General features: G+C 40.1%; 1 protein-coding gene across 3 annotated transcripts in view; it reads left to right on the forward strand.

The window, feature by feature from the left end:
- The window catches only part of LOC126404907 (choline transporter-like protein 2), a 34088-nt gene extending 8483 nt beyond the window's left edge, over nt 1-25605 (forward strand). The window contains exons 1-22 of one of the 3 annotated variants that reach the window (XM_050068315.1): nt 1565-1918; nt 6440-6488; nt 6582-6655; nt 7531-7615; nt 9513-9597; nt 10587-10700; nt 10828-10888; nt 10991-11114; nt 11222-11305; nt 11432-11544; nt 14337-14468; nt 15500-15599; nt 15751-15843; nt 16036-16120; nt 17309-17571; nt 17662-17756; nt 18323-18426; nt 18517-18590; nt 18714-18784; nt 19468-19556; nt 19663-19747; nt 21411-24848. In XM_050068315.1, coding sequence (XP_049924272.1) covers nt 1867-1918; nt 6440-6488; nt 6582-6655; nt 7531-7615; nt 9513-9597; nt 10587-10700; nt 10828-10888; nt 10991-11114; nt 11222-11305; nt 11432-11544; nt 14337-14468; nt 15500-15599; nt 15751-15843; nt 16036-16120; nt 17309-17571; nt 17662-17756; nt 18323-18426; nt 18517-18590; nt 18714-18784; nt 19468-19556; nt 19663-19747; nt 21411-21595 — 2217 coding nt within the window. In that variant the 5' untranslated portion in view covers nt 1565-1866 and the 3' untranslated portion in view covers nt 21596-24848. The other 2 variants (XM_050068317.1, XM_050068316.1) reach the window with 2 other exon arrangements.
- The last annotated feature ends 1670 nt before the right edge of the window (nt 25606-27275 follow it).

Raw genomic sequence — 27275 nt, forward strand, 5'->3', positions numbered from 1 at the left:
CTAATAAGTAGGCTGGTGGATTGCACTATTTAATAAAAAGTGGATTGCTCTGGTTATTTCATATGTTTTGATTTTTTAGCCTGATGGCCCATGGGTAAAAACTGCTTCTAGTCTATTTGTGCATGACTTTAAGCTCCTGTATCTCCTACCAGAGGGCATAGTGATGTACCAGCATACGTTATTGGGGAAGCAAAAATAATTTGATGAAAACAGATATTTATTCTACCTGATCTCATGAAGTTCTAATTAGGGCTGCCCCCGACAAAGAATTTTCCTAGTCGACCAATAGTCATCATTTAGGGCCATTAGTCGACTAGTCGCCCGCATGTTTACGATATTAATTAAATATTTAAATGATATATTTTGGGCGGGGCAACACAATGGTTTGAGTTGAAGGTGTGAGAAAGAATAGTATCAGTAACATTGTTAACACTGTGCTACATTACAGAGAAATACAAAACCGTACTAATGAACCTTCATTAATATAGGCCTATATTTTATCTACAAGTGCACGTCACACACTGAGCGAGCCGCCTGTTAATGACGCTGTGGGCTAATGGGCATGTAGCTACTTCCATGTTTCAGATGATACGTCATGTTTGTAGTCGACCAATGAAGATGAGTTTACATATCACCTTGGGTTCGTCCTTCACCTTCTCAAAATGATCCCACACTTTGGATTTCCTGCCCGACATGTTATTAACTAGCCTGTGGAATAACCGCAGGTACCAGCCCTGGAAATTAACCTGACTCCTGTCCTGTTCCTTTCAAATTAAATTCCCACATGGTCCAGTCATATAGGCTTTGATGTTTTTTTTCTGCGACTAAGCAACCAATGAAATCTACTCTTGATCTCGACTATTAGGGGGCAAGCCTTCTAAAATTACTGTTAATTTAAGAGGAATCTGGCGTGTTTGGCGATGGGGATTCAGGGCTGTTTCTGGCTAAACAAGAAGGATCTTACTCTTTAACAAATAGGTCTATCTCTGTAGGGATCCTTTCCAAATCTTGTCAGACATTCAGAAATCAATCTGAGCCTGTCAGTGGCAAAAACAAGCACTTATAGTGGACGTAAATTGATGGTGCTTGATTGCCTGCAGGTGTTACATTGCAGCAGGTTTCACCACTTCTGACTCAATACTGGACCAGTTTCAAAAATTGTTGCTCCACTTGCTCACTTAGACACAAATACACGGGGAAGTACTGTAGTGTCCAGGTTGAAAAGTACCGAATTGTCATTGTTGTCACTTTACTGCAGGTGATGGCATCAGCTGCCCAGATTATTCAGCACACCTGAATGTAATCATGCCTCCTCCTCCTCCTCCTCTGCAGCCACACAAAACACCACTGGAGGCACTGATGCAGGAGGAGTTTGTCCTTGTTGTCTCTAAACACATTTTTGATAAGTTGACTGTAGTTTTCCTCCTCATATACAACTACAGTCCCCACCCTACTTTCACACGTCCACGCCTCTTCCCTATCAGCCTTCCTGTTGATAAGTTAATTTGCATGTTTGGTTGGCTTCTCTGAGACAGACACAAAGTTAAAAAGACAGAAATAGGTCTTTGGATGTGGGAGGAGGAAGAGGGAGATGCACAGGTGGGGCGCAGATTGGGAAGAGGCATTTGTTTCAGGATAAACACAGGAGGGAAATCTGAGGTGAGGTGGAGCGTTTGTTGCTGCTCAGGCTCTCAGCTATTCAGGGACAGGTTGGACTGGTTTCACCCTCCACAATAGCTGTGTTTCCCCCGCTCTCGCTCATTTAAACCAGCAGAGAGGGAGGAAGAAGTGAACCAGATAGACTGGCGAGTAGCGTGAAAGGTTTCTCTGTACATTTCAGCGTTTGGCCCAAAGAGGAATTTCAACATGCCTGAGGAAAGGGAAGGAGAAGGAGAGGGAGAATTTTATGGAAAACATGGTAACTGCTCCTTTTGCTTTATATATTGGTTCACAGTTTTTTTTACTCTGTGTAAGAAAAGTCAAATGTTTGTCCAGAGGATTATTGGTTAATCTTCAAGTGTTGCTGTTCTTACTGTTTACAAATTAATCTGCAACGTGACGTGCGTGAATTGTGCTGAGTGAAACTGGAGCGGCAGTATCAGCATGTCAACGTTGTGTGGAAGGAATGGGTGTGTTTGTGTTTGTGTGAACGCTGCTGGCTGCTCTGTTGATTATACAGGTGTGTGTGAGAGCAGGGAGCTCTTTTATCAGTGTTTTCTCTTGTACAAATATCACATATCAATGTTGTGTGTGTAGTTAATCTTTAAAGGGGAACACCACCTGAATTAGGAATTACAGTGTGTTATATCCATGGCTAGGGAAACATGAGCTACTGTCTGTCAAAGCTAGAAACCAGAGAAGTTTGTGATTCTTTTTTTTACATCCAAATGAGCTTCATTTTGTTGTAGTGTTCTTAGTTCTGAGGCAGGAAATGTACCCATATACTACAAACATCCACCTTAGTGTCATCTAGACCAGTGGTTCCCAACTGGTCCAGCTGCGGGGTCCATTATTGTTCATGATTATCAGTTGTTTTTGGACTTTTCTACATTTTTTTCAACGTGTAAATTTTGAAAATGGGCCTTTAAAACAGCAGTAGTCTGTCACTAGTTCTTCAGCTACATATTAAAGGATAACTTCTGTATTTTTCAACCTAGGCCCTATTTCCCCATGTGTATGTGTGCGTATGATTCATAGGTACAACTCNCAAAGGCAGCCTATGAAAGCTGTACGGGGTGTTGCGCGACATCCTGTTCTTGCAATTCGGATAAGCACAAACACGAACCATTGTTTTCAATCGATGCAGTAAAACTCTCAGCTGTACTCCGGGACAACCAGCGCCACTCTGAGCGGCGCTCAGCATGGCTCCTCTGTTTTCTTCCGGCAACAAGCAAAGGTCTCGCGAGATGACGTCACAGCCCAGAGCAAGTGAAGGGTAAGGGAAACGTTTAGTATGCTATTTACAGAGATAACACTGGCGATCTGAACCGGTCAGTGGTGAAAAAAAGCACTTTTAATGCGCAAACTTATACGGGACGAATTTGCCCCCGTTACCTTTTTAGCTCGTTTCGCGGCTGCCGGCTGCATCCGCCTCCCTCAATACTGAACCAATTTTAGAACGAGTTGTACCCATGAATGATACACACACATACACATGGGGAAATAGGGCCCAGGTTGAAAAATACCGAAGTTATCCTTTAATGTAAACAAGGCCTCCCTTTTCTTGAATCTGTAATAGATTAATTTACCTGTTTATATTAATCAGTGACAATGCTCAGGTATTGCAGTTTATTGCAAACCAGCTAAGGGAGCGGCCTGTGGCTCAGGAGGTAGTGGGTTGTCCACTTGTCGGATGATAGGCCCCTCCAGTCCTCTTGTCAAAGTATCTTTGAGCAAGCTACTGAACCCTAAATTGCTTCCGATGGCTGTTCCACCAGTGTGTGAATGGTTAATGGAATTGCAGGTGGCACCATGTATAGTAACCTCAGCCACCAATGTGTGACTGTATGAATGTTACTAGTAGTGTATAAAGCGCTGTGAGAGGTTGGAAGACATAAAAAGGGCTTTATAAGTGCAGGTCCGTTTACCATTTAAGGGGAAACACTACAGGTGAACACATTTTTTTTTTTAATGTGCCGGTCAATTTTGAAATTTTGCTTCCATAACATGATTTTTTTAAGACCTGTGTAACAAAAACGTCCAAAATACACATTTAGGTGTGTATTTTTGTTCAGATTTTTGTTCTGGAAATTAATGCAAAAATGTGCACATTTAATCAGATAATGCCTCATTTGCATATTTATACATAAAATTAAATAAAAAGGAACTTGTAATACAAAAAAAAAGTCTAAATATAAGTAATTGCCTGAGGGAGTTATATGTTTATTTGATGTCTTATTTATTGTCTGAAAATGTGTGGAATTTAACAATTTAATAGCACTTGTGTACTCCAAACTTTCAAGTTTTATTCCTGTGTATATTCTGAAGGTTTTACTGAGTGGTTTGTTCATTTATCATTATTAGCTTGATTTATAGAACATTTTATGCCTATAAACATGGCAAAAATGTATTTATTTATTTCATGGCTGTTGATTTCTGGCGTTATATAAAGAGATACAACAAACGCCCACAGTAAAAACCTTTGACTTCAATATGTCAATGACATGAAACAATCTCAAACCTGACTATCTAATGTTCAGATTTCTGTTCTGGAAATATATAAAATTGGTCAAAAAAAAATAAAAATCTTAAAACTTGTAATACAAAAATTAATTGTCGAAATATAAGTAATCAACTGAGGAAGTTTAATGTTTATCTATTAGTTAAATTGATCTATTTTGTCTCATTTACTGTCTTAAAACTTTTATAGAACAGATTATTCCTAAAAAAAAAAAAAAAAGGGCAAAAATGTATTTATTTCATTTATTTATTTAATTAATGTTACAATAATTTTGAACCTGACTTTTATCTAATATTCAGATTTGTATTCTGGAAATATATGCAAGAGAAAATCTGGAAAAATTTGTAAAATAGTGCACATTTAATTAGACAATGCATCATTTGCCTATTTAAACATAAAATTTTTAGAAAATTTGTTCTACAAAAAGTAATTGTCCTGATACAGGTAATCAACTGGGGAAGTTTCATGGTGTGTTTTTTTTTACCCTATTCAACTATAGTGTCTTATTTGATGTATAGAAATGTATACAATTTTGCAATACATATCTTTTAAAAGTCATTTTTCTCAACAACAACAACAAAAAACAAATTCTCATACTCATACTTTTCAGTTTTATCCTATGTATATTCTGAAGGTTTAAAAATATCTAAAATCCCCTCTGTATAAACCTTTGACTCTAACACGTCAACAAAAATAATTTGGACCTGGCTTTATCCAACATTTGTGCAAATCAGTGCATAATCATTAAATAATGCATCATTTGCATATCTAAACATTACATTTCACAAAAAACAATTGTTGTAACATAAAAAATAAACTGGGGAAGTTTCATGTTTATTTATTAGTTAAAAGTTTAACCCTGTTCACCTGTAGTGTCTCTCTTTACCTCAGCTGAGAGTGATTCTGCTAACATCACACCGTGTGTATGAAATGCAACACCCATGCTCTTTCTAACAGGAAGCTGTGACTTCTCTTAGAGCTCGTCTGCTAAATGCTTGCTGCAGCATTTTCCTGCAGACAACATGCATAATTAATACAGGAAGACGCCACAGAGAATATCATACTCCATGTCTAGACTCTGAGCTATCAACGTCCGGTGCTACACATGTACATACATGCCGTAGTAGTGTGGAACTGATGTTAGTGCTTTGTCTTAAAGGGACAGTTGACCCCAAAATCAAAAATGCACATTTTTCCTCTTATCTGCAATGCTGTTTATCAGTCTAGATTGTTTTGGTGTGAGCTGCTGCATCAATATAGATATAGAGATATCGCTGTAGAGACGTCTCTACAGCGGCTGATATCTCCAACACTCTGCAGCAGCTCACACCAAAACAATCCAGACTGACTAATAGCACTACAGGTAGGAGGAAAAAATATGTATTTTTGATTTGGGGTGAACTTTTTCTTTAAGAAGGCAGCCATGATGTCAAAAATATTATTGTCTTTTAATATAAAACCATGGTGGAGTGGTGAGTGTGACCTTTAATAGGTGCCTTTATGTGCTCTTCAGTAAAAGTGTGGCACATTGCTTTCTTATTTTTGTCTTGGAGTGCACTGACCTGCTAAGTGAAGCTAATTGTCCCTGATGAATTTAATTTAGAGCCACAAGATGAATTTCTGTAGATAATAGATGCTCTGCCTCCTGCTTCAAGACGTGCTGACCTCAGATAACCTGCAGCAAACTCAACTTTATGCCTGAGCCAGGAATAATTATCAGAACCCACAGAACATCAGCTGATCACTCAGAATCTCAAGTGACATCAAGGCAGACCTGACAGTGAAATGTTTTTAACTTCATGCATTTTAAGAAGTCCTGTTGTAGGAAGTCTTGGAAACAAAACACTTACTCTGAGTTCTGTTTTGGTTTGAAGGAATGACTCCTGTTTTTGGCTTTACATTTCATAGGAACATGTTTAACAATTTTTGGTTTTGGCATCAATCAAGTATCAACATGATTGCCTTGTCAAAGTGGATGTTCGGCTATAAATGATTTAGGCCCCCTCTAGTGGTTTAGGTAGTCATGTTGGCTCCGTCTGTCTCACAAGTTTGCATCTGCTTAGTCACCAGGGAGGAATTTGTCGAGTTGCCAGGCGTGTCTGCCTGGAGGGAAGAAGTCATCTGATAGAAGAATGGGAGGAAGAGGGGGGCGTATTGTTTTTTAATCTTAAAAAAACTCAATCTGGGTGCAAGGTGCACCTCTGTTTTTAACATTATGTTGCATGTAGACCTCTCACCACTGCTTTTGTTTTTCTGCAGGCGAGCCGAGGAAGTATGACCCAGAGTTCAAGGGCCCGACCCAGAACAGGTGAGACAGAGATGTGGTTTTACTTTTCTCTCTGCGGTAAGTCACTACAGAGTTTCTTTTTTAACGCTTAAACCTTTGTGTTCTCCTCTGTAGGGGCTGCACAGACATTGTGTGCTGCATCCTCTTCATCATCGCCATACTGGGTTATATTGCAGTGGGAATACTCGGTAAGGAAACAGCTCTGCAGTTTGGTTTATCTTTAACGGGATAGTTTGGATCTTTTGACGAGGGGTTGTATGAGGGTACTTATTCATAGTCAGTGTATTGGACAGAGGAGAGGCAGGGAGAAGCAGGCTGGAGTGCGACACTGAAGCTGAGACGCTGCTGTGGATGGGTGCAGCTGCAAAAAATATTTCAACCACCAAAAAAGTCTCACCTAAATGAATATCAGTTGTACACAGTATTTAGAATATTTCACTGCTTTACCTTGCTGTCAGATGGCCCTCTCCAACAGGGAACTGAAGCTGTTTTATTGCTCTCCTCAAGCCAGACTCCATTTGAAAAACAGCGATTTTAACATCCCTTTCCACAGGAGCTGCTGGTCAACCGCTGCCTCAATCAGTTGTGATATTGTGTGGCTTTGTTGAATCCAAACTAACCCTTCTAAACACCAAAGTCACACAATAACACGAACAAACTAACTGATCAAGGCAGAGGTAGACCAGCAGCTCTGTCATCAGTGAGCCAAAGTTACTGTTTTGTTCAATGGAGTCTGGTGGCTTTTACAAGAGCTTAGATGGGAAACTGAAGCCATAAACAGCTTCCTGTTGGAGCGGGCTATCAGATGATAAGATAAAGCAGTTAAATACTTTCAATGTAGGTAGGTTTAGGTAGCTAAAAAACATTTTGCAGCTCCCCCCATCCCCATTAGTACATTACTTAGCCTCTGTACTGGACTCCAGCCTGCTCCTCCAAACCATACTAACTATGGATAAGTACCCGGTTTAACTCCACAGTAAAAAATCCAAACTATCCCATTTAAAAACACAATGTAAAAGAGAAAACCTAATGGAACCTTAACCATGTATGTTTGTGCTTCCAGCCTGGTCTCAGGGTGACCCCAGGAAGGCAATCTATCCTACAGACAGTGAAGGCCAGTTCTGCGGGCAGGTTGGCACCCCACTTGAGTGAGTAGTACACATTATAATTGTCCACACAGGCTGCAGACCAGTGTGAGCTTCATTGCAGCAAATGTCCATCAAAATGAAAGCAAACATACACACATCATGCTCTAGTCACCAAATGTCTTCGGCTCTGTTGCCTACGTCAGGGTGGATACCATCAGGGAAGGTACAAAAATTAAAAAAAACATCGTACTTTTTCTCAAAACCCCTTTTTTTCCCATGATATCATTACTCTTATTTGATGCAAACAGTGCATGGACTTCCGGAGGGAGCTCAGAGTAGAGCTGCTGCTCCTTCGCGTCGAAAAGGGTCAATTGAGGTGGTTCAGGCATCTGGTTAGGATGCCCCCTGGGCGCCTCCTGTTAGAGGTGTTCCAGACATGTCCCACTGGTAGGAGGCCCCAGGGCAGACCCAGAGCAGGAGGAACAAGAGGGATTACATATTTTGTGTGGCCTGGGAACGCCTTGTGGTCCCCCAGGAGGAGCCAGAAAGCGTAGCTGGGGAGAGGGACATCTGGGGTGCTTTGCCTGGCCGCTGTCCCTGCAGCCCGGCCCCTGTCTGTCATATCTTATTATTCATGGATAACCCTAACCAATTAAACACTCACTCACTCACTCTGCGGCTTTCCTTTACACGTCCATCCGTTAACTTAATGTCAAATTGTTCTACAAAAATTCCTGTTCTTTGAAAACGAATATAATCCAGACAACTCTTAAAACCCTCCCAGGCTTAAAGCTGTGGTTGGTAACTTTTGTAAAGATTTTATTTTGTCGTATTTGCTGAAACTGTCACTGTATCCTGACAGCAGTGCATGAGACACAATGTGAAAAACGAATCCTGTGCTTGTAGCCCTTCTAATGGCATTTGCTAAATCCACCGCAGCTGGAAAAAAAACCAACCAATAAGAGCTGAGGAGTCTGTAACGTAGCTGTCAGTCACATCAGTCACTGTCAAACTAGGCAGTGCTGATGTAATAAGAATGGAGATTCTGTTACTGCATTGCCTATTTCTGTTTTCAGAAACATATTTTTAGTGTACTGTTTAGCTGTAAAATGAGAATTTGCTCTGGCCGATGGGCAGTGCTTTGTTTTGGCTCGGCTGTTTTCAACATGGTGGCCGGGTCACAAACTTTATGATTATACAGCTAAACAGTACAGTAACATATTTTTCTGAAAACATTTGAGGTGAGGAATGGGCAATGCAGGAACTAAATCCTGATTCATATTTGATCAGTGCTGCCTAATTTGAGGGTTTGACCACAGTGATTGACACGATTGACAGCTGCGTTAGCGTTTGGTGAGTTTAGCAAATGCCAAATGAAGCAGTATGAGGAAGAGGAGGGACATCATTTTTTTTCACAGATTTTCTGTCTCATTAAGTGCTGTGGTAATACAGTGACAGTTTCTGCAAATATGACACCAAGTTATTTTTATATGTTACCAACTTTAACACCTCGTATGTGAGGTGGCAGACGTGAACAAATAAAGAGTGAAACAATCAAGTTGACTTTTGTCTTATTTAATAAAGTGATAGAACAGAATAATAAGAGTTATAACAGAGTCAGCTTAAGGACAGAGCTCTGACACCTGGAGTGTCCTCCGTAGATCTGACTAATAAGAACAGATTCAGTCACGTAATATAATTAAAACTTAGAGGAGCAGGATCAAAAGGGAGGCAAAGGGAGACCTCCAGTTTACTGATAACTGTCATGGGAACGGCTACAAAGCAAGTTTCTCACACACAAATGAAACTCTCCAAGGGCACGGTTCACTTCAGGTACAACAAAGCCTTACACACAGAAAAGAAGCTGTATAGCTGTACAAACTTTGTTCCTACAGCATGCCGCTTTTCTGCAGCGTTTACTTCCTCTGACCATTTTATACGTGTGTGTTTTAAACAGAAACAAGCGACTGCTGTTCTACTTCAACATCATGAAGTGTGCCAGCCCCATGGTGCTGCTGGAGTTCCAGTGCCCGACCACACAGGTGTGACCTCCACTCTTCTCTCATCATGCCACTCACATGCATTACCATGATCGTCTGCTGTTGTCCATTTATGTTGAAGTAAACAGATATTTATTCTACCTGAAGCTGCTCATTATTTCTAATTAAGCTGACGGGTTTGTACATTATGTTCCTTCTAATTAGGGCTGCCCCTGACTAAGAATTTTCCTAGTTCACCAATAGTCGTCACTTAGGGCCATTAGTCGACTAGTCACCTGCATGTTTCCAATATTTTAATTATTAAATGATATATTTTAGTGCTTTGAGTTGAAGGTGTGAGAAAGAATAGTATCAGTAACATTGTTAACACTGTGCTACATTACAGAGAAATACAAAACCGTACTAATGAACCTTCATTAATATAGGCCTATATTTTATCTACAAGTGCACGTCACACACTGAGCGAGCCGCCTGTTAATGACGCTGTGGGCTAATGGGCATGTAGCTACTTCCATGTTTCAGATGATACGTCATGTTTGTAGTCGACCAATGAAGATGAGTTTACATATCACCTTGGGTTCGTCCTTCACCTTCTCAAAATGATCCCACACTTTGGATTTCCTGCCCGACATGTTATTAACTAGCCTGTGGAATAACCGCAGGTACCAGCCCTGGAAATTAACTTGACTCCTGTCTGACTGCTGAGCGTGGACACTTCCTGTGTCTGTCCTTTCAAATTAAATTCCCACATGGTCCAGTCATATAGGCTCCTAATAGTTTCTCAGTTTTTCTGTGACTAGGCGACAAATCTTGTGGACTAATGACCTTTCTGGTCGACTAACGAAAGAAAAGAAAAAAAGATTTATTATATAGTGTTGATTTGGGACAGCTATCATTTGCTCCTTTTATCGCCATAGTCTGAAAAATCGTTTGTCCTGGCTTTTTTTTTTTTACCCAGAATCATAGCCAGTGAATGCCTTTCCTGCACCTGATGTAATTGTCTCCTCCTGTAAATGTTGCTCTCTCCTCAGATGTGTGTGGAGAAGTGCCCCGAAAAGTTCATGATATTAACCAAAGCCTACACAAACAAAAAAGACTTTGAGTACTACAAGAATTTCTGCAAGAAAGGAGTGACAAATGACATGGTGAGTTTAAAGCCGTGGTGTTGAGAGTTTCCGCTTCCTTGGAGACTTCTGTCCACTCTGTACTGCCTCAATTACTTTATTGTTCAAAGGTTTCCTTACACCCTCTAATCTGTTTTGGATTTTTCAGGGTGTACCAGAAATCCTTCAGCAACGTCTCTGTCCTGCCATGTTGACCCCCAGCAAGCCCTGTGAGTTGAATCCATTCATCCAGAAGTTCTGGCATGTTGAAATGTATTTCATGGATTTTTACAATAATTCATATTTGTGGCATTTCCTCCATTTTCCTTCAGTCACTCGTAGGTGTTTCCCAGCTTTGGGCGAGAAAGGAGGGGTGATAACGGTGGGAAACAGCTCCACATTTGATGATGGAGATGGAAAGATTAGAGATGCCAAGGATCTTGTGGATGGAGTCAAGTGAGTACATCGCAGAATGTTCTGTGACCTGGCCTGTCACAACCTGCCACATCAGATCAGATAAACACTACCTGACAGACAAACACACGGAAATCTTTCTTTTATAGGAATGCCACGGTGGTTATTGAGGCTCGTCAGGTGGTCATGAAAATCTTTGAGGATTACACACAGTCCTGGTACTGGATTCTGCTGTGAGTCACCCGCCTGCATCTGTAAATCTGTAAATCAATTTGTGAATGAAACATGAGCTGGTTTCACTGCTCACTCGCTCACTCTCTGTGCTCACCTTCCCTCCTCACACCATCAACTCTCTCTAGAGGGTTGGTAATTGCTATGCTCACCAGCCTGCTCTTCATCGTCCTCCTGCGCTTCCTGGCAGGGATCATGGTCTGGGTCATGATTGCCTTGGTGATAATTGTCATAGGATATGGTAAGGGCCAAAGCACTTAAGATTTGTGTTTGTCATACTCTCTTCAAAATAGTTCAGCACTTCAGGGTCCTGTTTCAGAAAGCAGGGTTAACAGATTCTGAACGTGGGTTTCAGAAGAGGCCTATCCATATGAGTACCCCCCCAGGAAGTATTCAAATCCAGGAAGTAATCAAAAAGTTGAAGAAGAGTACACTTGCAAGATAAATGTGACACTTTCTAATGTCACAATGGAGGGACAACTACGCAGGTTGATTTTAGCGCTGCTCATCGTGGACTATATTGCTGTCATTGTTCATTTTAGTCAAACCATACAGTTTGAAAACGAGGCGCGGCTCCAACTAGAAAACAATGTTTTGATGCATTGGATGTGCTGAATGTGCATATTAAGGCAGTACAGGAGGAGGTGCACATTAATAATCCTCCAGGACTGTAACATGCTCATGTTTAACCCAAACAATGTGTCACGTGACTGCAGTCGGTTCAGATCCAGGTCGGAACACGTTCCTGGAACCGCACCAGAGTTCGTTTGTAACCCGACAGAGACCACCTCTTCAAGAAGGTCTCGGTCTGGTTGTTTTGGTGTGCACCCGAGTGTGATTGCTGTGTTCACACCTGCCCAAACGAACCGCACTTAGGGGGCAAACCGACTAGAGTTCGATTGGACCGAACCAAACAGGGCAGGTGTGAAAGCACCCCTAAGTCTAGTTCACATTACACGTCTTTCACCCTGATTTTGCGTCACGGAGACTATCGTAATCTTTTGAGTGTTCATACCTGGCGATGTGTGTTACTGTCAGCGGGAGTCTCGCCAACTGTGTTATGACCTGTGTGTGCACACCATAAGATTTCTCCACAGAGCCCTCGCCAACAGAGCCCCAGATAATGTGGTGACGTCACCAAACTTGGAGACGACACATTGTAAAGGCATGGATATTCTTTATTATCCTGGGTCCAAACACAAGCGCTCCCCGTGATCCTGTGGATGCCGCCATTGTTGTTGTTGCTTCAGTGTTGCCAGATCTTGGGAGAGAAACAAGCAACCAGGGCTATGGAAACAAGCCCAAAAGAAGCGACTCTCATGCGTTTAAATAACTTATTAGACGGATATATATAGAGGAAGGTGATGTTTAGACAGCAAGCCCAAATAAGCAACTTCACTTTAGAAACAAGCCCAAAGTCGCGGCTAATAAGTGGACCTGGCAAGTGGCAACCCTGTGGCTTGTCCTCCTCACATTTCTTCCGTCCTCCTCATTGGCTGATGCTCTTTGTCAGTCATGTCAGACTTCTCCAGTTTTCTAGCATGCCAGATATCCAGTCCCAGTCACAGACGAGGGGGCGACTTGCTCGTAGGCTTGTTCATACATGAGGATTCGTCGTGGCAGACTATCAGCTGACTCACCTCCGACCCAAGGTGGCTCTCAAGATCCTCTGCGACGTCAAAATAACGGTGAAAATTATGTAATGTGAACTAGGCTTTAGTCTGCTCTGGGACCACTTTGCTTTGGGAGACTCTAGCAAGAGCTATTTGCACTTGATAACACAGCTCCCAAGATCACAGGGACATGCAAACATCTCCCATGTAACGTTAAACTTGTGTATCGTAGCTAATTTCTATGGTCTATCTGTAGCAAAGAGAGGTAGACGTATCCTAACCTCTCCCACATTTTCACTTGGGTGCTCAACTCAGACCCTATTCTTACGTTACTTTTTGCCCCCCAAGTACTTGATAATAGATTAAAGCGAGTACTTGAATGAAGAAATTACTTTAAACACCCACCCGTACTCCCGCCACACAGTTACAGTGAAATTATCCGTCTTCAGAGAGCTGGTGGTAACTGAGGCACATTCATAAGGTGTGTCACACCCAGCACTGACCCAAATACCGTTTCTGTCTGTCAAGTTTGAATTCTTTGCCTGAAGTTTTGAGTAATGCCTCTGCACCTCGTTGGTCAGGACCTGCAGCTCACAGTCTAAAACATTTCAGTGGTCTGTTTCTCTCTGTCATTGCTCTGCCTGTTGTGTTCTTGCCGCAGAGGCAACATTTATACTTGGTCACGTGTATAACAACAGTGGGACACAAAAAAGGACCAATTGCACTCAGCTGAAAACTTTATGGGCGTGTTTGTGTTGTAATATAATCCGCCCAATATATTTTGTGACATGGACCTTCAGATGGGGCAGGTAGCAGTTGCAGGTCATGCGCAATTCATGCTTTGTGAATTCCCCTGCGAGTATGTCCACTCTGATGGTGTGTGGACCTTGAACTAATGACTAAGGAGAAAATCGGCACCCCTTAGAACATGGGATGAATCATCAACTATCCTACTGGCTTACCTTAATGTAGCCTGTTCGTAAGTAGAGTGCAAGGTACCTGCTGCTCGCTCACCTAGCACCACTGAGCTAGCTAACGTTACAGCTCAGCTGAGGAGAATGTTATTAATGTCTATATTTCACGCTGTCACGAACACCAGCCTCTTGTCCATGATGATGCACGCTTCCTTCTGCGTAGTGATACGGTTGGTGGATGTAGTTTGGTAGAACGAAAATAGTTCCTACATGAAACTGCTCACAATAAGGTCTGTGGATTATCTTGAGTAACCGCAGAGAGAGTGGAGTCAGAGTTTTCACTGGACCTGCTTTCTGGAAAAGACCCGTGTATTCTTTCAGGCCCTTTACATTATTTTAAAAGTGTTTCCTTTTTCATATAAAACTCCAGTTACTTACTATTGACATTTTTAAAGAGTCATGTTTGTGCTGTGTGTGTGTGTGTGTGTGTGTTATTTGCTGTTTAGGTATCTTCCACTGCTACATGGAGTACGCTGCTCTGAAAGGAGAGGCAGGCTCTGATGTGACTCTACAGGAACTGGGCTTCCAGACCGACTTCACCGTCTACCTGCAGATCAGACAGACCTGGCTGGCCTTCAGTCAGTATACAACACATAATCCATGTGATTTATTCTGACCAGGGTGTCTGCAGGATTCTTAAAAAAATCTTAAAATGTCTTATTAAATTAATTGCCAAAACATTTTTATCAAATTCATTTTTGACAAAATTAGTCAAGCTCTTCTGCATAAAAGCCATTTCTGTTGTTACAAATCTTTAAACCTGCCATTGAACCTATTACTGTCTAAATTTACGCTCAGTGGCCACTTTATTAGGTACACCATGCCAGTACTGCGTTGGACTGCCTTAATTCTTGGTGTCATAGATCCAACAAGGTGCTGGAAACATTCCTCATAGATTTTGTTCCATATTGACATGATGACATCACACAGTTGCTGCAGATTTGTCGGCTGCACATCCATGATGAGAATCTTCCGTTCCACCACATCCCAAAGATGCTCTGTTTGAACTTCAGCAGGTCGTCTTCACCATGTCTACATGCCTAAATATGTTGAGTTGCTGCCGTGTGATTGGCCGATTAGCTGTTTGTGTTAGCGAGCAGATAGTCTCGCTGACTCTCACTTTAAGATTGGAGAAAAAAAACGCCCTGGTTTTTTTTTATTTCTNAAAGGACGTGTTGAAAACTGCTACACAACCGGAGGTGGTAGGGCGGGACTTCAGTGGGTGGCTCGTTCCGCCCAATGAGAGGCTGATCTATGCAGCGAACTTCCACCCACTCAGACTAGCGAGCAGATGAACAGGTGTACCTAATAAAGTGGCAGGTGAGTGTGTACTTGCACTTACCTGTTGGCAAAATGTAGATGATCCTGAATAACCATATTCCTGCATAAAACCTTCCTAAGGACATTTATACTACTTAACCTTTATGTTTACTTGAAATGACTGAAAAGGGAAAAAGGTGATTTGTCCAAAAATAAGTCTTAAATTTGGTTTAAGAGCTGTAAAAGCATTATATTATAGAGTCTGATACCTGTAGACACCCTGTCTGACATGTCGCTGTAAAATGGGGACAACCATATGACCTCTCCCTCTGCCACTCCTCTCCTGTAGTGATTATCCTGGCCATTTTGGAGGTCATCATCATCCTTGTGCTCATCTTCCTCAGGAAGAGGCTCCTCATTGCCATCGCTCTCATCAAAGAAGCCAGCAGGTCAGACTTCACATTAGAGCTGTAGGGAAGGAGGGGTGGAAAAACAGATCAATGACAGTTAAGATGCTCAACTGTTCTGACATAGAATTCATTTGACTAATAATTAATGATTAATGGCACTTTGACGACTGTTGTGATGTTGTGTTAACAGAGCCATCGGACACGTGATGTCTTCCCTTTTCTACCCACTGTTCACGTTCTTGCTCCTGGCCATGGTCATCGCCTACTGGGCAGTTACTGCTGTGTATCCTTCCAACTTACTGTCAGTCAGTGTCATCAGGCTCGTTTGAGATGAACTGCGCCTCACCTGAATAGTAGACAGGCGGAGGCAACAGGGGGCGGGGCGTATGTAATGTCATATTAGTGGGGTGTTTAATGATACTGGGATTTGTAGTCCTTTAAAGTCCTCATGACCATCCTTGACTGAACTGATCAGCTTCTTGTCTACCTCTAATGAACCCATCTACAAGATTTTCAATGAGACAGTGTGCGACCACTCGAGAAAAACCTGTGACCCCGCGGTGAGTTCTCACTTTATTTGCTATAATTGCTTTTGTTTACTCCTTTAGGAGTACTGAGCAAGTGTTGAAAGAACTTGTTGGAGACCTCCCCTTAAATCTTTTTCCGCTTCTGCCATGATGTTTTCTTCTTATTCAAAATGTTACCACAATCACACTGCACCTGCACAAGTCCGTGTCCTATCTACCTCCAACATGACCCATCAAGGAAAAGTAAAAGAGAAAAGAATAAGGAAAAATAAAGGGATAAAATAAATTCAGAAAAATTAAACGATATATACAGAAAAATAGAGTAAGTTAATGCAAAAAACAACTACACATTTTTGAAATATTTAGATTAAATATATACGTAAATAAATAAGTAAATAGTAGTATAAAAATAAATTAAAATGCTTACAATTACTCTTTTATATTTGTCATTTGTGTTTATATTTCCAGATATAATTTTATTTTTATTTATTCTTCTTAATATTTTCATATTTTTTACTAATTGTAATTATTATACTTTCTTATTTTTATTTTTATTTACTTTCCACATTTTGTATTTACTTATCTGTTATTTAATATTTCCGAATTTCCACATGTTTTTATTTACTTACTTATTCTTTATTATTTTTATTTACTTTCCACATGTTTTTATTTACTTATTTATTATTTTATTTATTTTCTTTCCTTTTAACATTTTTGTTTACTTATTTATTCTTTTATTTTTCTTTATTTATTCTTTTATTTCGTTGTATATTTCTTTTTTAATTTACTTATTTATTCTGTTGTTAATTTCCAGCTTTTCATTTATTAATTCTTTTATTTTTTTCTCTTATATTTCCACATTTTTATTGAATTTATTAGTTTGTTTATTTTTATCTTTATATTTTCAAAAAAATTTTTTTTTTTTTAAAGATTTATTACTTCTTATGGCACTCCTTTGACTCCGTACTTTTTAATCTTACTACAGTTTTTAGACAACTTTGTTGTTCTTTAGTTATCCTTACATTGACGTTTGAACCCCGATTTTTCGTTTACATTTTTTTCACTTTTGATTCTACTTTTTGGACATTTTAACAGACTCTATTGATCCAACATGATGCTCGAATTGACTGAATATTTATGGTTCCATCCCGTTCCATAGAAATTTTGTGGATGTTTTAAGTGTATATATGACGTCTCTTTATAATCTGTGTCTTTGTTCAGAACTTCTCGACCAGTCTGGAGAAAAAGCAGTGCCCTGAATCCGAGTGCCTTTTTGCCTTTTACGGCGGAGAGACTGTTTACCACAAATACCTGATCGGCCTACAGTTCTACAACGTCTTCCTCTTCTTCTGGTGTGCCAACTTTGTCACGGCTCTGGGACAGATGACCCTGGCCGGGGCCTTTTCCTCGTACTACTGGGCCTTCGTTAAACCGGACGACATGCCTGCCTTCCCCGTGTTTTCTGCCCTGGGCAGATCTCTCAGGTGTGTTGAGGAAGTCTTCGTACTAACATCCAACACATAACAGAGGCTGTTTGTGTATCTTGCTTGAACGTCACTTGTATCTTGTTTCAGGTATCATACAGGGACTCTGGCGTTTGGCTCTCTGATCCTCTCAATCATTCAGATCATCAGGGTTTTGCTGGAGTATCTGGACCACAAGCTGAAAGGTCTGTTTATGTTGTTGACCAGCATTTATTTCTGATTGTTAAATTCATAATATGCACAGTCAGTTATGAATCTATACTCAAGTAACTACCTTCTAATGCAGAGGTTCTCAAACTTTTTAGAATAATTCATAATTCAGTCAGTACCACCTGACCAGCACAAATATTTTTGGTAGAAAGACGCAGTGAACAATTATAAAATTGATTGTGTTTGTTGCAGCAGTTAACACTTCAGCCAGTAAATGATTGCATTTGAAAACAGGAATATTGAATATATAATGTATATGTATATATAAAACAACTACTTTGTTAATCGATTCATCAGTTTGAGTCATTTTTTTAAGAAAAAAGCTGTTTGATTCCAGCTTCTAAAATGTGAATATATTCTGGTTTCTTTACTCCCCTGTGACAGTAAACTGAAAAACCTTGTGTTGTGGACAAAACGAGACATTCAATTAGATAGGAGTACCCTTCCCCCCATTTGAAAAACACTATCCTAATGCATGCACCTGGGAGTCTCCAGTGTTGGTTAATATTCACCCATCTGTCGATCACCATGTCGTTCACAGGAGCCCAAAATAAGTGCACCAAGTTCCTGTTGTGCTGTCTGAAGTGCTGCTTCTGGTGTCTGGAGAAATTCGTCAAGTTCCTTAACAGAAACGCCTACATCATGGTGTGTGGTTTATTCCTTTATTTCACTGTGCTGTCGTTATTATTGGTGATGTTGACGTATTTGAATGTAATGAGTGAATTTGGCCTCTAGGTGGCGATTTATGGCAAAAACTTTTGCACCTCTGCCAGAGATGCCTTCTTACTCCTCATGAGGAACATGATCAGGTGAGTGGGGTTTGGGATTGTACAGTTTTGTACAAATATATATGTGTTTTTTTTCCTGATTAATTTGATTTGATCGGCGGTCTCTGTTTTACAAAGGTTAAATGATTCTCTTTGATCCCTCAGGGTGGCTGTCTTGGACAAAGTGACAGATTTCCTCTTGTTTCTGGGCAAACTGCTCATCGTTGGGCTCGTAGGTGAGTCTGTTTATTTCAGCCTTATTCTTCATACACTTTTTTTAAAAGAAACAACAGTATTTTAGAATAGAGAGGCATTTTCCTGAAGAAAATGCATGTAATATAGTGCAAGCATTGATGCTTATCGGCATGATTTTTGGATTTCTCCTCAAATGAAATCAAGTTCATCTGAATGTATCAGTGGGGTTATTGATGCAATTGATCTTCATCATTAGACGTTTATACATCACACTTAACTCAGTTGAAATGAACTTAGGTCCGTTTGCGCAGTTAGTTCGGTTTGTTTGGGCTGGTGTAAAAGCTGTCAATCAACCCTTGGTGCAGACCAAACAGTCGAACCAAGACCGCTCGAAAAGGTGGGTCTCTGTCCGCTTCCAAACGGACTCTGGTGAGGTTCGTTTGTTGTGTGAACGCAAACAAACAGTCACAGGATTTTATGATAGCAGACATGTGACTTCATCATCATTTCAGCAGCTAAACCAATAATTAATCCATCTGCCGATCGTTAAATCTGTCCGTGATCTCGTAATTGATCCCATAACCTATTTATGCTAATGCAAACATGTAACCATGGTAACACAAATGCACGTCTGTGAGGGTATTTCCCCTGATTTAAAAAACAGTTTAAAAGTGTGTGACAGCGACCCCACAGAATGTGACTTTTCATGGTCTTTCTACCGCAGGAGTCTTTGCCTTCTTCTTCTTCTCTGGGCGAGTGAAGGCCTTTGAGAACACAGCTCCGCATCTCCACTACTACTGGGTACCCATCCTGGTGAGTGTGCTGGTCCTTTCTTCCCCCAGGAACAACTGATCCATGATGTTGCTTTATGTACGTGATGAATGAAACATGCACTTACAGTTCTTGTTGTCGTCACCAGACTGTGGTGATTGGCTCCTACCTCATCGCCCATGGATTCTTCAGTGTGTACGCCATGTGTGTGGACACGCTTTTCCTCTGTTTCTGTAAGTAGCACCTCCTCAGTCATTATTGCCTTCAATGTATTATTACTTCTAGAGTGTCCAGTGTCAGATGGACTCCACGTGAAATAAACCAACATTGCAGATCTGTTACATTAAAGAAAATACATAAAATGTTTTCAGCTGAATGAGAACTTTCCTCACTTCTTCTAGTCTCACATTGCTTTTGGTGTTGGGCTGTCACTAATTCTAAATTGCATGAATATGATGTGCCACTTTACAAATGTCACCACCATTTCAAAATAACAGTCTGTGGCTTACAGTGTGTTAATCTGAATTTTGCTTCTGCTTGGTGTTGGACTGTTAACTTTAGCCCTGTTTCCACCAATCAGTTTGGTACGGTTCAGTTTAGTTTGGTGCGCTTTTTTTCCATCTCCACTGTGAGAAGTTGTGGATGGTACCAATAGAACCGTTCTGTGCCGTCCCCATGTTTGGTCCCCCCCTCTGTTGGGGTACCTAGCACACAGATCTGGTACTAAAAGGTGGAGCTGTGAACACTGCAGTCTGTTCATTGACTTGACCTCATACTTCATTCTACTTAACTTAGACCTTTTCTGCCATCTAGTGGTGGAAAGACCTCAATACACTAATCCATGTAAAAACAAGATGGCAACCATCTCTGCCACGTCAGTCTGCAGCCGATCCCGACACAAAAGTGGACAACGTCCAAAACCTGATCACGTATTATGGTTTAAACTTTTTAATTTATGATTTATAATGTTTGTTGTTTGATATGGCAACAAATTTGACCAATTTTAGCAACAGTAAGAAGCTAAGACACTCTTTTTTTTTTTCTTTTTTTTTTAAAGATATTTTTTGGGGCATTTTTAACTTTATTTGATAGGACAGACAAGTGTGAAAGGGGGAGAGAGAGAGGGAGTGACATGAAGCAGAGGGCCACGGGCTGGAGTCGAACCCGGGCTGCTGCGGCAACACCCTTGTACATGGGGCGCCTGCTCTACCACTAAGCCACCGACGCCCCAAGCTAAGACACTCTTAATTAGGAAGTACAGGTTCGAGGACATTGGGACTTAATTATTAATGACGATGGTTATTTTTTAAAACTTATTGGGTCCTACTGATCCCATGGCTAGGAAAATTAAAAATGCATGCCAAACAAAAGTTAAGGTCTCATGAGGTTANAGAAGGACTAAATGCACAAACCTGCTATTTTTAAATATCCCATGGAGAGAGACTCTCACTGCAGCCTGTTTTACTTTGTTCTGAAAATGTCAGCGTCCAACCCCATTCTGTGGACGATAAACGAGGTGCAGACTGATACAGTGAGTGCTGGACGGAGCAGTGAGTGACAACAACCCCGCCCACATTTAAGAGTACAGTTTGCGATGGAAACGCTAGGGTCTAGGTACCATGTCTGAAGGGTTACTCTTGGTTCCAAAGGTACCGTACTGAAAGTGTTTGGTGGAAACGGGGCTTTTCAATAATCTGAAATGCCTTTGGGTGCCTTTGCTTGCTTGCTATTTGACTTTCTTTCTCTTTTTGTCTCCTTCTTCCCACAATTCACCACCTCCCCTTTCCCTTCCTTACTGGCCCTATAACACCTTTTATTTTAACCTTGATTTCAAAACTAATTTTCTGTTCCATCCACTAACACGTACAAACACACACACACCATTCACACACTAAGGTGAAGACCTGGAGCGCAATGATGGTTCAGCCGCAAGGCCTTATTACATGTCCTCAACTCTTCATGAGATTCTGTGGAAGAATGCTGCCGAGGATCCGCCTCCGAATTCTGCTCCGCAACAGGACAACGAAGACATCCAGTTGAAACAACAGCAGGCTCAGGATCAGGACGAGGACGCAGCTTAGAGAAGAGGAGATTTGTGGGCAGAGACACTGTAGTTAGATTTACAGGCATAACGAAACTCATGTAACACTTTTTTAACTGTTCTAGTTAAAGCCTGTTTTGAATTATGAGAGTAAGGAGCTGGGGCAAGTTGCACAAAGCACCTTGAATTTGCTCCTTAAGTATGACACTTAAGGCTGACATGAAATACCTCGCCAATAACTGAGTGGAAAGATCCTGTTGCATAAAACCACAGAGCAATCATTCATTGTAAAGGGGCTGAAGAGCGCAGCTTTGGGAAAGTTTAATGATGCAAACCCAGATGGTCACAATCATAAATTGACATCTGGGAAAACTTAGTGTAAAATCAGCTGCTCATCATGAAGCGTGTCCATCGTCCCGTGGAATACTCTCCTCGGATTGCCTTAATTTTTCCCATTTATCTCCATAAAATCAACCATGTTGCGGTTAAGATGGAGTCAGAGGTACTTCATGTTTGTTGTCCTTACCTTGGTCACTAAGGTTCTTTGTGCAACCGTTTAACAAGCAATGCCTTAAGTATAAACATAAACATTTTAAGGAAGCCTCTTTTCCTTAAGGCTAGATAAATCTATCTATCTATAAGACCAAGATAAGGAGAAAAACATAAAACCTTAAGTAAATATTTTAAGGAAGCCTTAAGGGAAAGACTAATCGATGTTTTGTGCAACTGAATTTTTTTTTCTCAAGGAAATCTTAACTCGGACTTAAAGGAAAATCTTAACCTAAGGTGCTTTGTACAACCGGCCCCTGAAACTTTGTTGTTGCCCGTTGGGAATTCTTCTTTGCACTTAACCCACTCATCTCACAGAGGCCGACTGTTGCAGAACACCAGGCCTTAAAGTGGAGATTCAGTGTTTCCTTTATTCACACCTGAGTGGTGCATATTTCTTTTTACCTTATCTGTCCTTAAAGTGGAAACAGACAACTTTTTAACTCGTGTTTCTAAGTGGTATTATAATTGGCGCCGCTGATGAAGAGACCTACAGATCACTTTTCGTTTTCCTCAGGGCCTAGAAGTTACCACAGTTTACACAGGTACTTTAATTGTTCCAACGTCCGCCATTTCTGCTACTGGGGGTCGTAATCTGAAGGGCCACCCCCTGGAAAAAAACACTCCAAGTGAAGAATCTCAGTTGACACAATTTGTGTTTGCATTCTGTCGTACTGTTACTTGTTTTATTTTTATTTTTTATTGAATGCCACTAGTTAAAAAATGCCTGCTGCGCCTTTTATTGTTGCCAGACAACCACCCCGTCACCTCCTACCCTAACCCTTCTGTGTAATCAATCCACCATTATTTGTTTTAATTATTTCACAGTAATCAGTGTAGTTCCTGACATGTTGAGGCAGAGGGTACTGTCTGTAGCTCTGGTTGAGGGTGAGAGGCTGTCAGCAGATAAACAGAGATCTGTGTGGGTACATGAGACCCTAAAAAAGAGGGTGGGTCATGGGGAGTACCACCAGTTGGTCCAGGAGCTTCTCCTCCATGATGGACGTTTCCAGGCATATGTTAGGATGACTCTGAGGCACAACTTTGACAACCTGCTGTCTATCATCAGGCTGTATAGCTCTGGGTATCCAGCAACCACTACCACCAGTTTCTCCTCCATTGTTTACCAGCTGTAAACTTGTTGTCGTGGCCACCACAGAAGCCCCGCCTCTCAAATCATCAGATTGAACGATGGGGAAAAAAGCTAGATGACATGAGGCACTTATTACGCTCTGAATTGTTTTTTCAACTCGAGGAGTTCAGAGCACTCAGAAACATGAGGCGCATAGTTTTTCTTTCCTCACTTTATAACAAGGTGGTTGAAATGTCTGCTGTGTCTTAATGGTACTCTTGAACATGTTGGAAAATCTGTCTGAAATCTTTACTCCGTTTGAGCCTTTCAATAGCCCCTCCCACTACACTGCCACTGGCCAATATAAACTTGAAGCCGTTCATGTGCCTAATTTACAGTGTTAACGTCGGGTCTGTTTGCACATTTTGACTTGAAATTGTTTACAGATTATGCAATCAGAACCACATGATCGTCGGTGTTACTTCTTTAGTATGCTGCACTATTGATGCACTTTAATTTGTGTTCACGCCAAACAGGTTTTTATCTGTGTAAATGAATACTGCTGATTTTCTTGAAGCTTTGTAGTCTCTTAGGTTGAAGTTCCTGTAAAAGCAATGTAGTTTTGAATTAAGTTCTCTGTACTTGGAAGTAAACTTGGGTAAATAAACAGTTTTTGAGGCGACAAGTCTCGAGCTAAGTAATTTAAAGGGATAGTTATGGGGGGTTTTTATAGTGGGTTTGTATGAGTTTCTCATCCATATTCAGTGTTTTACCTGCAGTAGATGGCGGTCGGCATGCCCCCAGTTTGGAGAAGCAGGCTTGAGTGCTGACGGGAAGGCTAAGTAATGTACTGCTGCACACAACAAATTTTACCCACCAAAATAAATCAATATCACTTTTAGCACATTTAGAGTATTTTTGCTTTTTTCTTGCTGTCAGATGGTGATTTTCCAAAGGGAAACTGGCCCTGATAAATCTCTTTAAAGCCAGACTCCATTTAGAAAAGCAATGATTTAACATCTCTGAACACAGGAGCTGCTGGTCTACCGCTGCCTTGGTTAGTTAATTTGTTTGTGTTACTGTATGACTTTGGTGTTTAGGGGTGAGTTCAGACTCACCAAAGTCACACAATAACAGAAACTAGCCAACTGATCGAGGCAGCGGTAGACCAGAAACTCCTGTGTTCAGTGATGTTAAATCACTATTTTCCTCAATGGAGTCTGGCTATAAAGAAAGCGATTTAACTGGGTAGGTTTCTCATCGGACATTGGAGTCTTATCAGCAAGAAAAAAAGCAAAAATACTTTAAATGTAGCGTACACTTGATGTGATATGGATTCATTTCGGTGGCTTGAACATGCTTTGTTGCTGCCCCCTCAACAGCAGTACATTGCTTAGCTTCTGAGGCGGTACTCCAGCCTGCTTCTCCAAACCTACCACTAACTATGGAAAAGTACCTCACACAACCCCACTTCAAAAGATCCTTTACATGGATGCATGTTGTTGGTGATTGTCTGAACGATTGAAGCTATAAATGTTTTTTTCTTCTCAGCTAAAAACAAAACCAAATTAACTTCATCCTTCAGATTTACTAGTTATGAATGTTAATTGTGAAGCTTGATCCTCATTTACGTGTCTCTGAAGCTCTCATGACCTTAATACCGTTTTATTGACTCTCTTTGCAGTGGAGGATCTTGAGAGGAACGACGGCAGCGCAGAGAGGCCCTACCTGATGCCTGAGAGCCTCCGCAAAGTCCTGAATAAGAAGAACAAGACCGAGCCGGCTCAGTAGAGCACCTCCTCTAACAGTAGAAGCCTCAGTGAGGCGAGACTGTGGGCAAAACTGGACTGTGGGTTTGTTCTGTGGACTTGGAACAAGAATCTAACACCATCAGTCACCAAGAGCCTACAGGTGACAATCAGTGATGTCATCCGTTGTATTTTTATTATTACCAAATGTGTCATTCCCACATGTCTGGTATTTAATATAGAGCTTTGTGGATTTTAAAACTTCTATTATGAACGCAGATAACATCCAAACATGTTTTTAATATGTTGTAAATTTTTTATCTAAAATTTGAGCATGTTTTGTTTTTAATATTTGTGCCTTAAATGAAGGTAAGCTTAAATGTAATCTTCTAAAGTTGTTTATTATGTCGCTGCGCTTTTATCGTGTTATCTTATGTTTGAATAAATATTTAACCTTGTTACCAAAGCCATTACAGTGCCACTCGAGCATAGTGGAGGTCATTTGCATCTACAGTTAGACTCCTGAATAAAGTGTCTGCTGCTGTGGTGCAGCTTCTATCAGTGAGAAATATAAATAACAAAAGCAAAATTTATATTATTCATGATGTAAAGGGTTATACTTTGGTGCTTATTTCATATTTGTGGATTGAATTGCAAATGTTTTTGAAATAAAGCATAGTTTTGTATAAAATTGTGTGAGACCTTTTTTCATCAATTGGCTTTAAAAATCCTTTAAGAAAAAGCAGCACTATGAAAATACTCTACTACAAGTCCTCCCCAGCCTGTCCAACCTCCTCTCCTGGGGCCTGGCAGGATTCCTGCAGCACATATCAAACTGTTGCCCGAAAGCCCTTGGAGTAGGGGCACCATAGGGGGGTGTCGCCCAGGGCGCCATTTAGGCTACATCCGCCACTGACTTTTGAGCCACAACAAGGTATGACATACTATACTATGACTTTTTTTTTTGTTGACATTTTTATGGACAACTATACTCTTACGGGTTTTTTTTGTACATCCTGTATTATGTCTTTTTTCCTGAAAAGAAAAACAACATACTATACTGTGCCCAATTTTTCAAAAAGAAAAATCGACATACTATACTATGACTTTTTTTGTGAAAAAATCAACATGCTATACTATGACTTTTTTTGTGAAAAAATCAACATACTATACTATGACTTTTTTTGTGAAAAAATCAACATACCATACTATAACTTTTTCTCTGAAAAAATCGACATACTATACTATGACTTTTTCTCTGAAAAAATTGACATACTATACTGTGACATTTTAAAAAAAAAAAATTGACATACCATATTATGACATTTTTTGTGAAGAAATCAAAATACTATACTATGACTTTTTATCTGAAAAAATCGACATACTATACTATGACTTTTTCTCTGAAAAAATTGACATACTATACTGTGACATTTTTTAAAAAAAAAATTGACATACCATATTATGACATTTTTTGTGAAGAAATCAACATACTATACTATGACTTTTTATCTGAAAAAATCGACATACTAACTATACTATGACTTTTTATCTGAAAAAATCGACATACTATACTATGACTTTTTTCTGAAAAAAACTCGACATACTATACTATGACTTTTTTCTGAAAAAAACCGACATACATATGACTTTTTCTCTGAAAAAATTGACATACTATACTATGACTTTTTTTGTAAAAAAATCAAAATACTATACTATGACTTTTTATCTGAAAAAATCAAAATACTATACTATGACTTTTTTCTGAAAAAAAACGACATACATATGACTTTTTCTCTGAAAAATCGACATACTATACTATTACTTTTTCTCTGAAAAAATCGAAATACTATACTATGACTTTTTTTGTGTGAAAAAATCAGCATACTATACAAGGACATTTTTTGTCTGAAAACATCGACATACTATACTATGGCATTTTTTTAAGAAATTGACAGACTGTACAATGACTTTTTGTCTGAAAAAAATGACATACTATACTATGACTTTTTTTGTGAAAAAATCGACATACTATCCTATGGCATTTTTCTGAAAAAATTGACATACTATACTATGATATTTTTTGTGAAAAAATCAATACACTAAACTGACTTTTTTTGTGAAAAAATCAATACACTAAACTATGACTTTTTTTGTGAAAAAATCAACATACTATACTATGACTGTTTTTCTGAAAAAATCGACATACTATACTATGACTTTTTTTGTGAAAAAATCAACATGCTATACTATGACTTTTTTCTGAAAAAAACTCGACATACTATACCATGACTTTTTTCTGAAAAAAACCGACATACATATGACTTTTTCTCTGAAAAAATTGACATACT

The sequence above is a fragment of the Epinephelus moara genome, chromosome 18, assembly GCF_006386435.1.
Source record: "Epinephelus moara isolate mb chromosome 18, YSFRI_EMoa_1.0, whole genome shotgun sequence".
In the NCBI taxonomy this organism is placed as follows: Eukaryota; Metazoa; Chordata; class Actinopteri; order Perciformes; family Serranidae; genus Epinephelus; species Epinephelus moara.